General features: G+C 48.4%; 2 protein-coding genes across 2 annotated transcripts; one reads left to right on the top strand and one right to left on the bottom strand.

Annotated features, from left to right (window-relative positions):
• The first annotated feature begins 78 nt into the window (after positions 1-78).
• LOC128754266 (structure-specific endonuclease subunit SLX4-like) lies at positions 79-8,314 on the top strand. The gene is made up of 14 exons (XM_053856763.1): positions 79-261; positions 486-1,037; positions 1,384-1,576; positions 1,682-1,894; positions 1,969-2,165; positions 2,558-2,850; positions 2,938-3,193; positions 3,304-3,464; positions 3,539-3,685; positions 3,760-3,929; positions 4,873-6,770; positions 6,858-6,954; positions 7,106-7,417; positions 7,722-8,314. Exons 2-14 carry the CDS (start codon positions 587-589, stop codon positions 8,080-8,082), a joined length of 4,749 nt encoding a protein of 1,582 aa, XP_053712738.1. The 5' UTR covers positions 79-261; positions 486-586; the 3' UTR covers positions 8,083-8,314.
• A 166-nt stretch (positions 8,315-8,480) lies between these two features.
• LOC128754269 (MAPK regulated corepressor interacting protein 2-like) lies at positions 8,481-11,926 on the bottom strand. Its single transcript, XM_053856766.1, has 5 exons — positions 11,500-11,926; positions 11,329-11,398; positions 10,214-10,347; positions 9,453-9,554; positions 8,481-8,856 (listed from the first exon to the last, which is right to left on the bottom strand). The coding sequence occupies exons 1-5, from the start codon at positions 11,720-11,722 to the stop codon at positions 8,786-8,788; spliced, it is 600 nt and encodes a 199-aa protein (XP_053712741.1). The 5' UTR covers positions 11,723-11,926; the 3' UTR covers positions 8,481-8,785.
• Between the last annotated feature and the right edge of the window lie 29 nt (positions 11,927-11,955).

The following is an 11,955-nucleotide window of genomic DNA, read 5'->3' as shown; positions in this document are numbered from 1 at the left end:
AGAACCCACCTTCCAATATTAAAACTAAACAAGTCAATACAAATTACAAATGGTTGGCCGGTCACGTGATACTCACGTAATGCTGACGTAACCGGAAGACAAAGATGAAGCGGTCAGAAGTGGAGTATTTTGAAAAGAAAGGGACGCCTCCATGTTTTCTTCAGACTGTTTGCTTCATCAAGTAAATACACCGCAGCTCAGCGATACACATGAGGAACAACAATGGGCGTTAGCGCGCATGAACACAGTCACCGAACACTGGTAAGAGTTGGTCGCATACAGTAAGGTCAGCATGATAGCTGCATCCCTGCTAACTGTTGTGTTTACATATCCTAAACTACGCAAAAGCTACTAATAATCTCTGATATTGATGATTAAAATGTGTGTGTTTGGTGACAAGTTGACCATATAGCTTCGTCTGTATTGTTTTATCGTAATGAGGAAAAGTAAATGAATGACAATTTAACTGTTTTTTTTATTTACAGATGGAACTACGGTGACGCCATCAGTCAGTATCGGCTCCTCATGGAGGATCATTCAGGAGACCTGCTCCCTTGAAATGTGAATGTGAGAAACCAACCCAGTCATGGACGACTCGGATCAGGATTTTGTGGTGCTCTTTTCCAAGGCTCTGAAACGTGTCCGTAAGAAACCAGAGAAGAGCAGCAGACCCAACAAAAAGGAGGACAGCCAGTCTAGTCAGCCGTCTGTTGGAAATAAGAGAAGACAAGTCAACAAAAAAGATGGAGCCCCGAGAAGTAACGCTGCAGATGGGAGTCAGGCGGTTTGTCCTGAAACGACTTCAACAGTGGTCGGTACAGAGAATGGACATGACTCAGGCGATGTCGGGCCATCACCTTCTGGACTTTCTGCCGAGCCTGCTGAAATGGGCCTGCAGTCATTGGAAGGATGTACTGCTAAAGAGAAAGTGCTCATCAGGATGCAGCAGTTCAAGAGAGCCAGTCCTCAGAAGATGGTACACAGACAAACAAAGCAAGAGAATGAAACCGATCCTTTGTTGCAACATTCATCCAATGGTGAGAAAAACTCATGAAGAATTCTAGGGAAAACTTGTTCTAGTTAGCTAGAACTGTAGACAGAGGTTAGGGTACAGGACACTTAAATGATGGTGCATTCCATGGAAGTTTGTCTGCAAACCAACTGTTGGCTCTTTGTAGGATAGTTGTGTTCTCTGATCAAATAGACAAGCAAATGTAAATGAAATTGCAGGAAAAATAGTGAATGCTATTTTGGTAGAAATGACCCACTATAATCCCTGTCCACTGTCCACAAATTAGCTCAAATCTTGTTTTTTGTAATTACGTTTTATCAATAAATCACAAAGAGCGCATTCATTCACTCTCTTTTTCTCTCGCTGTCCAGAAAGAGCAGAATCCTGCCTCCTGAATGTGGACAGCGACGAGGCCCTGGCCTTGCATCTGCAGCAGGAGTTGGACCGGGAGGCAGCTGCAGTCCAGACTGTCAACCTGGAGGATGGAGGCCTCTACTTCTGTCAGATCTGCCAAAGGGACCTCTCCCACATGACACCTGAGGGCCGAATGCAGCACACCAACAGGTCGCATCTTTAATCTGTTGTGGAAATAAGTGGGATTAGATGTTTCAAATTCATTGATCTGAATAGTCTAAAGTATTTATTTTTACTTGAATAATCCTGTCACAGGTGTTTGGATGAGAGTGAACATCCACATCCTGATCCTCCATCTGCTGCTGCTGGCCTCCCTGACTGTCCCATCTGTGGTCAGAAGTTTAAATCCCAGAAGAGTCGCTCGTCCCACTTGAAGCGCTGCTCCTCTGACATGGGAGTGTCCCCGGCGGTGCTGCTGCAGGCTCTGCAGAGACAGCGAGAAGAAGTGCAGCATGTGGCCCAGCCCATGTAAGGACAAGTTCCATATCACAGTGACTTGTGTGAGGGTCATGGTGGTGGTGAATCTTTCTCTTCCTGCTCAGTGTCCAGACTGGAGGCACCAAAAGAAAAGGAGCATTCAAGCATCCAGCACAGAAGAAGTCTAGGAAAAAGACAGAACCCCTGGATGAAGAAACAATGGTGGCTCTGGCTCTGTCGTCCTCTCTGCTGGAGCAGGAGACGGAGCAGCAGAGAGACACTGCTGCAGTGGGCATGAGCTTGAAGTGGTGTGCGGATGCAGGTAACCCTCAATCATTCAAGTTTTGCCAGTCATTCTTTCTATATTAAATTCAGGGTATGAGACACACTGTGAGAAAACAGTTATTACCACAGCACAACACAAGACTTTATAATGGTGAATAATCTACATTAAAGTGAATTAAAAGAGGGCATTTTAATTTCATATTTATTTTCATTTGACCCAAACGCTTCCTCTTCTTTCGTTCGTATTTCCGCCATTAACTTTTGCTGTCTGTCAGTAATAGTAGCTCTGGAAGTCTGAGACAAAGTGGATGTACATGCTCAAAGCCACCCACCTTCATAGAGCAGTTATGTCGTGGTCATTTGTACACGGTGCCTTGAAAATGAAGAGTGGCTGTTTGGCTTCATCGGAGTCTGTTGCTCCACCTTCAGCAGGGAAGAGTCGTGGGAAGAAGAGAAGAGGTGCCGTTACTCGTCCGCCTCCGCTGCTTCTGATTCAGGATGCAGAAGAGGCTCTTAAAAGGCTGCAGGACCGAGTCTCTGCTCTTCTTTTACAAAATCGTGCGCCCTCACCCCCCACCCCAACGCTGTGCCCCAGCAGCCTGCCTGCCTGGAGTGGCACCGCCCCCCTTTGGCAGAAGAGCGCACTAGTCAAAGAAGCAGCCATCACTGACTTCTATTCTCCAGAGCTTCAGGAGTTCATCCAACCTTGGAAACCACCTGTGGTAAGAACCCGGGGCCTGGTTATGTTGAGAATCTGTAACAACATGGTTTTTCAGTGATGACAATTTGTGATATCAATTTTGCTGCAGGTAGCTGGTGCTTCCTCTGATGCCATCCCCAAACAAAATCCTTGCGATCCACCTGCAAGGGAATCAACTCCCATCACAAAACCCCCAAGTTCAACTCTGCCTTCGTCCCAGACGGCCTCCTGCTCTTCAGCTCCATCCACTCCCGGAACTTTGGCGCTTCCAATGGGCAGCCAGAGCCTCAGAGACCTGATGGAGCTGGCGGAGGACGGCCTCACTTTCACCCAGTGTGGCTTCAGTGCTGAAGGTTGTGTTGAAGGTAACGCTGTTGTTGGGCTTTTTTTTGTTGCTCCTATTATTGTGACAGGTTTCCTTTCAGCACAACACACCAGCTGGCACATTTCAGACTGTTTTACTGTGTTTCTGCAGACAAAAGATCCTGTGTTTCTTCAAACCTGCAGCTAAGTGGCTTCCTCCCACATGAGACATCTATGAACTCTAAGCAGCGTGTCAGTGGGTTTCTACCTGAAGCAACTCTCCCAGTCAAAGAAGGAGCAGGAGGAGCAAATACACACAGCGGTCACCGCTTCGTAGGTTCACTGCAATGTTGTACATTTTCTTTAAACAGTCTTTAATTGTTTGTTTTCTCTTGTCCACTCAATAGGGTGCGCTGTCCAGACTTTCCTCGGATTTAAGCAGCATGGTCAACAATCCTCAACTCAGCGATGTGCAGCTTCAAGTGGACAGTGGAGAAGTCTACTTCGCGCACTCGTTCATGCTGTACGCTCGCTGCCCTCTGCTGGCGGAAATGGTAACTGTTCATGAGTAGAAATGTGAAGAAGAAAAAGATGACCTGTCATCATGACATAATGATTGGGATGACAGGTGCATGAAGAAGCTTTCGGGGTGAAGGAGGAAGGACTGGCTGAAGCTCGGAGAGTGCTGATCACTGACGTGCCTGGAGAAGCTGTGCTGGCTCTGCTGCAGTTCCTCTATACAGCCCAGGTTTCCCTCACAGCATCACTGCTTCCTCATGTTCTGGAACTGGCATCCAGGTTGGTGTTTCAATTCAACAGCCCAACAAAACAGGGTCAGTAAACCAGTTAAATGCTATCTACCATGACCGGGATGTCTTTGTGTACACATACTGTACATGTGTACACATCCACAGGGACCTGGATGTGGTTGGATAAAGCAGGGATTTGCAAGAAAATAGGTGAATAATATGTTAATGCAAGTGTAAAAAAGTACGTTTTTAAGGGTGGAGGTGCATGGTCATGCATTCTCGGGTCTCCTCAGGCAGGCTATGCTGTGCTATACTATCCCTCTATTGAGGTGGCACGTAGATGAAAATGGGACAGGGCCTAAAATGACACCTTGTGGAACTCCACATGTACATTCTGCTGTGGATGAAGCCCCAACCAACTAAGCAGAATGCCTTTGATTCCCAGCCAGGGGTGGATGCAATGCAGTAACATTGCTCTCACCCATGCCTGCTGCTGCTGCTGCAAGCTGTAAGAGTGGCTGCTTCGGTGCAGTGTCCTGATCTAAAACCAGACATGGGCATCTAAATGCTCGCCCTAAAGATGTGTGAGGGAGGGATATTGAGGCAGCATGTGGTTGGTGGTAAAGGGTAAGTGCTCTGAGGGGTAGTTTCTTATCAAATCCTGGTGGGTTGTGGACAACACAGGTCAGGATTTTCCCACTTAGATCTGCAGACCATCTATGAAAAGCAGAGTCGCATGTGTTGTCATGGTGTTTAGGCCCTAGAACAGTGCTCTGTGGTTAGAGCTGAGAGAAGAGATCAAGTTTTTGGACTGAAATCTTAATTTATTTTTAATTGCAGCTAATATATTTTGACTTAAAGAGAATATTTTCTGTGCATGTTTTAGCTGTATTTGTTTTTTGTCGCCTGCTGGCCATGATGTTGTGGACTCTGAATCAGTGTTAGAGTGAAGTGGTTTTTCAACAGTGTAACTCTCTTCTTGTGTTGTTAAGGTATGACTTACAGGAGCTGCAGCAGCTCTGTGAGCTTGGTCCGGACGAGACGACAACTGGCCGTGATGATGACAACATGGTCCAAGAACATCATCCGAGTAACGTCACAGACCAGTTTTTCATGGAGCTCATCCACTCCATGTGGAGGGAGGAGGAGGAGGATGAGAACCAAGTGGAAGACGGAGAAAGGGATGACTGCAAAGGTCTTGAAGTAGATGGTGATGAGGTCGCTCCAGGTGGAGAGGAGCTCCAGGAGGAACTGGTGAATGAGGAGGAGCTGGAGGAGATTTATGAGTTTGCTGCCACGCAGAGGAAGAAGGAGGAAGAGCTGGACAGCGTGGAGGAGGAGAGGAATACTGGAGAGAAGTTTACACAGCTGAAAAGTCCCTCTGGATTAAGTAAAGTCTCCGACTGTAATCTTGAGAGCACATACAATCGCCTGTTTTCAGACTCGGACGGAGGCGACCCAGAGGATGGCGCTCCTAAATCCACTCCTCCAAAAACACACAGCTCTTTTAAAGCTCCTGCCTACACACTGCTTCACTCATCTGGCAGCGTGGTGGACGATCTGCCCTTCAGTCCTCGGACGTCTAACCTGCCCCTCGCCGGCGTGTCGCCTGTGGACGGGGACACATTTGGGGCCGGAGGTGAGGCAGGACACAACAGTTCAAAAGAAGACCTGGGTGTGAAAAGAGAGAGCCAAGGTCCCCGTACTATCTGCTCGCCAGCTTCTCTTGTTCCACCTCTCTTGAAGAAGGAGCCTGAGTTGATAGTTTTGTCAGACTCCAGTGATGATGGTGAGGGGGCTGCTCTTCAGAGTCCAGTCAACCCTCCGTCTTCACCTGACCTGCCTGCGCCTAATGACGTCGCTGAGACACTCAAACCATCGCTCAGTCCTGTTGCTCAACATCAACCTGCTCCCAGCTGTGAGCAGAGTCTGGACGACTGCTCCCCAGAGGTGTCTTGGCTGATCCCCTCCACACCAGTGCAACCCAGGAAACAAAGCTCCGCTGAGGCGAAAAGACTGCAGCTGTTCCCCAAAAGTGACTCTTCCTCCCACTCTTCTCCTCATTCACCCGATGATAGCAAAGCGCCACTCCAGGTCTCAGCCTCCTTCAGCGCCATCTCCAGGTTACAAAGAAGCCAAGAGGTCAGTGTTTCAGTTTCACCATGCAGTGTGATGGCACGTCCTCCTCCGTGCCCGAGTGCCTCCATCCAGCACACGCCGATGCACCAGCAGCATAAAGTCTACAGCAGCACGCCGGTGAACTTGCAGGTGTCAGACCAACCCTTGGCACTTCCTGCTCCGTCCCCACTCGACACCACAGCTGAAAAACAAAGTCTGGAACAGAGCAGGAGCCCTGAGGAGAAAGAGGTGGGAAGCTTCCACCTTGACCCCATGTCTGACTTTTCAGAGGAGCCACCTTGTAGTGACCTGCGCATGAAGTCCAGCAGCGACTCTGCAGGCGTCTCAAAGAGCTCGGGGGTGCAGGATAGGAGGAGTAGTGATGAGGGCGAAACACGTGAGACCAGCTTCCAGCAGAGCTTCATGTTCATGGACGAACCTCCCATGGCTTTCAATGATTCCTGGGGTCTTGATGCGTGCGTGGACGCGCCTGAGAATCCTGGCTGCTTCAGTCTGAGGCTGGAAGACAGCGGCGACAGAGAGTGTCCGTCGCCGCCAAACAAGCCTGCGACACCTCCTCAAGTCCGACCCTTCCACGCCCCAGACGCAGGGAGTCCAGAGCACCAGGCTGCATCATCCTCCTTCACACAGGAGAAGCCTGAGGTGGGACTTTTGGACTCTCGTATCTGGGACAGCTGGGAGGAGGACGAGGAGGAGGAGCCGCTAACTCTGGCAGAGCGCTTAAATCCTCCGCCCCAGCTCAAAACACCGGGTCAGTGCACTTCTTCTTCAGTTGGAAACACGTACGTTAAGAGCACAGTTGTTTATTTCCTGTCTCCATCGGCTTCTGTCTCTTCAGCCGCGGCGCGTAAGAAGCGTCGCTCTCTGGTGCCCATCACACCAATGCCTCACTACTCTGACATGGACACGCCGGAGCTCAAGAACAAACTCAACAGGTGAGTCTCCAGAGAGACACTGTGACATGATGGCGTCACATTTCACCACACCGCCATGACGTCATTTACCAGAAACGCACTTGGAGAGCGCAGACCTCCACCAAGCTGCTCATTTTCAACCCTATGGTTTTTCATTTTTTTCACTGCACAGGTTTGGTGTGCGACCCTTACCCAAGCGCCAGATGGTCCTCAAGCTGAAGGAGATCCACCAGTACACCCATCAGCTGGTGAGCTCTGACTCGGAAGGCGAGCCCCCATCCGCAAGGACAGAGGGACCTGCGGTGGCTTCGGTGGGACCCGGCAGGAGATTGTTCCCTTCCACCCACAGCGTCACGTTTAAAGAGCCCAGAGCGCCGCCCGCCAGCTCGCCTGCCAAATACGGCCTGAAGGAGTCAGAGAGGGAGGCTGAGTCTCTGTCTGCATCGCAGGACTCCACCACCTCATCGACAGCGGAGTCTGACAGGTGGGTCACCGAAAGACTTGTCCAGCTACAAGGTAGATCAGCTGCATTGTTGAATTCATGCGCGTTTCTGGTCAGTTCTCGTGGCTCAATTTCTCTTTTGTTGGATTTATCACATTCATAGACGCCGCTTGTTTGTGAGCTAACGGGAAATACTGCCATCTAGTGGTGGGAGGAGGCATGAGTTTTGTTGGGGTGTTCCTGCCTTTTCAAGCTTTAGCTGATGTCTGTGTGAGAGAAGGAGCTTCTTATGTGCACTGTGGTCTCCTGCATCGTCTGCAGTTCACGCTTCATGTTCCCTTTACAGGTCCAACCCAGAGTTGTGCTTGTCCTCCGACGGTGACTCGGACAGCGACGGGGTCGTGTCTGCGTCTCAGGCAGTGTCCCGGCTGCAGGAGCGCCTGCAGGCCGTGCGCTCCTTCATCCTGTCTGACCCGGCGCTTCACAGTCAGATCCTCCAGTACCAGCCTTTGGTGCTGTCCGACCTGCAGCGGCGGCTGAAGGAGGCAGGCGTCCGTCTGGGAGCCGCCAAGCTCATGGACTACCTGGACTCGCAGTGCATCACCTTTACCACCGCCAAACCTGGACAGGCGGCACCCACCCGCAGGCGGGTGAAGAAGACGGGCAGCAAGGTGGCCAGCAGGAAGCGAGCCGCTCCAGCGGTTTGAAAAAGTTTACCATGATGTCTCATGAATTGAGTTTCTTTTAGCATTTACTTTAAAATGTTTTTATTGTTCAGTTTTATGATATTACTGTGAAAATAAATAAGTGAAGATTTCTAGAAAGGACTGTTGCCCAGACCCACGAGCTTAGCCTGGATCTTCTGCTTGCGGTTCTCCGCCTGTGGAGGTTTGAGTGTTGAAGGGAAACGCTGCTTCACTGTGTGGCGCAGGTTAAAGGTCAACAGGCTTTCGAATGACAGAGGGCCACCATGAAACACTGAGGGTTTCACTCCATCAATGCCTCTTTGATTTCTAGTTTTTAGGTTGTATGATGGTAAATATTTGTCTAATGTGTCGGCGTGTTTCAGGAATAAACTGCCATCTTAACACTCACTTTTTAAAAAAAAAGCCATTTTTACTTCAGCTGTTCAGTAGACAAACATCTACAGATGATTTAGTCAAAAACCAGCAGAAAAACCTCAACATCTAACCAGCCACACATTCCAGAAGAGAAAAGAGGCGTCACATCACCACCACCACAGTTCTGGAAGCCAACGTGGCGGCTTTCATGTAGTGCATTCACCGTCCAGCAGCAGGCAAAGCAAGGCGATGAATCAGCTTCAGAGAGACCGGTAGCCCTTTAGATCCTCTCGGCTGCAGGTGAAGCGTCAACACGCTGCTTCCCGTCCCACCTCCAGTGACCCGGCCGTCATGACAGGCTGGCGATGTTGGCCAGGAAACGCTTGGCCCACCACTCTTCCAGGTCGATGGGCACGAAGTCTGCGGAGCAACAGGAGGAGATTATACCGTAGGTGGCTATTGTCTTAAGATACTGAAATCAATTTCTTTCATGAAGAGCCAAAAGCATTTGTCTGTGCAATAGAATATTATTTTTATTTTAATTATTCATTTGTAGGCATCAGTGCAATGTTCTTATTTTTTTCATGGTCACATTTTATGATATAAAATTACATATATAGCAAATTTTTATTCCACCTCATCATGATAAAGAACATCCAACGATAGAAAAAAAAAATAAAAATAAAATAAAAAAAAATATATATAAATTATTATTATATAATAATAATACAACTCTGAATCTGAATTCTCTCATGAACTCTTGGTTCACAATGCACATCAACACTATGCATTCTGTCATGACAGTGACACAAATAAAACGGCTCTTGTTGGAAGAATTACGGGGCAAATAAAGGAAACTTGCAAATGCAAAACAGTGCAGGGGAGGAAGCTGGCTGTCTGTCCCCCCTGTCCTCGCTTCAGATTTACGACTTCAACTTCCTTTGAAGATGCCGACTTCATGATTCGCAGTCAGGTTCAAAACTGGCGAGAGAGAGGAGGAAGAGGTGGGAACATACTCTTCATCACAGCGCCGGGAGTCTTCTCGGCGTAATGAACGGGCCCCTGTCGAGTGTTGGATTCTCCCACCACCTCCAGCTTCTGCTCCACCTCCTGCCACGCTGCAGGAAACACAAGGAGCAGGTGAGTCAGGTGCAACATGTTTGAGAACATGTTATATAACATATGTTCCGGGCGAGCTTTGTCTTCACATCTGAGAAGAATGCTCGCAACGGGTGTGGCAAAAAAGCAAATTTTTTTCTGTAATGTCTGTATTCAGTATTCTAAAATATAAATAAATACATAAAAAAATAAGAAAAAAATTAAACATGGGTAACTAATAATATGATAATTTTTCATTTATGATATATTATACAATGCTTGCTAAATTGTATGTGCATATAAAGAAAAAAAAACATAATAGTGAAATCAAAAAAGTTGTCTATTCTCAGCTCAGGTTAATAATAGAGAATGCATAAGGGCCAAATGTCAAAATATTAAGCAGAAAAAGATATTGAAAGTGGCACTAAATATGAAAAATACTGAAGATATAAATGTAGAAAAAAACAGGCAAAATGAAGTAAAGTACTACAGACTTATTCAGCTCACAGATGACGAGGGTTTGAACGACACCAGGAAGGGTTTGATGCTCTTAACCGTCAGTCACTGGAGGGTAAAGTTCAGCAGTCTTTAATCCTCACAACTCCTGGCCCCTCGGGCTGGAGACCTGTGTCCTGGCGCTGCCCTTTCACCCACATGCAGCAGCAGCGTCGCGTCTCACCTTCGTACACAAATCTGACGTTCTCCTCGTGCGCGGGCGTGAATCCCTCTGCAGCGCCGTTGCTCTGCAGCGTGGTGCTGCTGTGGTAGCGTTTCCCGTTCAGACGGTTGAACACGATCTTTGGAGGAGGAGCGCTGCAGGTGCAGAAAAGACATTTCAACCATTTATTGTCAGTTTTCGGCTCAAATATTTCACCAACTTAGCACCGATGTGGCTCAGACTGCACTTTGTTTGAGTTTCCTTCTGGGACTCTGGTTCCCTCTCACACTCAGAATGACCATTTATTGCTTTGGGTTTCACTCCATCCTGCAGCTTATTCATGACCCACTGGTTGTTTATCAAGATATTCTTGGCTCCTCAAAAGTGTATCCAAGATGCTCTGGAGCTTTAATATGCAACATCCGCCATGACAGGATTTCTGCCACACGCTTCCCACAAAACTTTCCGCTGATGCAACCCTGCTGCACACCAGTGTTTAGTTATGTTATCGGATGAGTTTGTCCAAACTATGAATAGAATCAGCATGACACAATTGAATTTTGATGCTAACAGTGTGATGCTAACTGTTAGCATCAAAAGAAGAGAAAGTGCAGAGAAGAAAAATACGAAACGATTAGATTCATAACAAATGTCACAAAAATACTCAGTACATGTAAATAAATAATAAAAAAAGACTTACAGTCCTATAAATAGTCAATGTTACACAAATGAAATAAAATAAAATAGAAGAAAACTCCAGTTACTGATGAATTTAAGTGATTATTTGTTTGTCACTAATTCACTCGCAGGCAGTCAATATTTACTGAACAAACTGTTCAGAGAGAAGTTAGAAACCAGAACTCCAACTCAAATATCCTCCCGGGCCGCTGATGTTGGCCCTGACTTGACAGAAACTCAACCATTTTTCTCTGGTTGGAATTGTTCTCGTCTGGCTACACACGGGCGACACGCAGACATAACACTGGTGTCTGACCGACCGTGAACGCACCGTCACAGGTAGCGTCCGACGATGGAAACATCGCAGTCAGCCGGGTCACGACGGTGAGTTACATGATCGCGCCGGACAACCCACGTGTGTCGAGTATTTCGGGCCCACGCGTCTCGAGTTCACTTACTTCGACGAGAGCCAGGACGTGGGTCGGAACTTGGGCTCGGAGAACTTGCTCTCGACTTGCTGAGTGGGACCTTGAGGCAGAAACGGTGTGAGTGTTCGACCGCTGACGTCACAGCAGCATGCGTCGTCACTGAAGTGATGTCGAGTTGCATCACGCCTGGGTTCAACTCACCTGTCCTTCGCTGTGTCACCAGTTTGCTGGGTCCTCGGGTGATCGTGTACATCATGTGGCGCGTGCAACTTCCAGCCAAGTCAGTCGAAGAAACGTCGCCACGTTTTCCTCCCCCCCCCCACCGAGTCAGCTGACCGGACCGGGAGTCTGCGGTGGAGTCTCGCACTCGGTCCCGCGACACAAATCCACAGGAGCGGCAGGTGATCCGTTGCGTGTAGGTCATCCAAGGAGAACGCGTCTCCACATGGAGGTCAGTCTGCCAGCCGCTACAGCCCGGACACCTTTGGCTGCGGCCCGGACACTGGAGTGCGTGACCCGCTGATGCTTCGCTTCTGGCGCCGGTTGCTTGACACGATACAAGGACGCAGTGTTTTCATCAGGACGGAAAATTGTCACGCTACTCCACCGTCAAGGTGGATGCCGCGAATCCAAACACTTCCGGAAGTGACTGTCAAA

Source organism: Synchiropus splendidus, chromosome 2, assembly GCF_027744825.2.
Source record: "Synchiropus splendidus isolate RoL2022-P1 chromosome 2, RoL_Sspl_1.0, whole genome shotgun sequence".
NCBI lineage: Eukaryota > Metazoa > Chordata > Actinopteri > Syngnathiformes > Callionymidae > Synchiropus > Synchiropus splendidus.
Note: the sequence above shows the minus strand (reverse complement) of the source record. Positions and strands in the feature narration are given on the sequence as shown.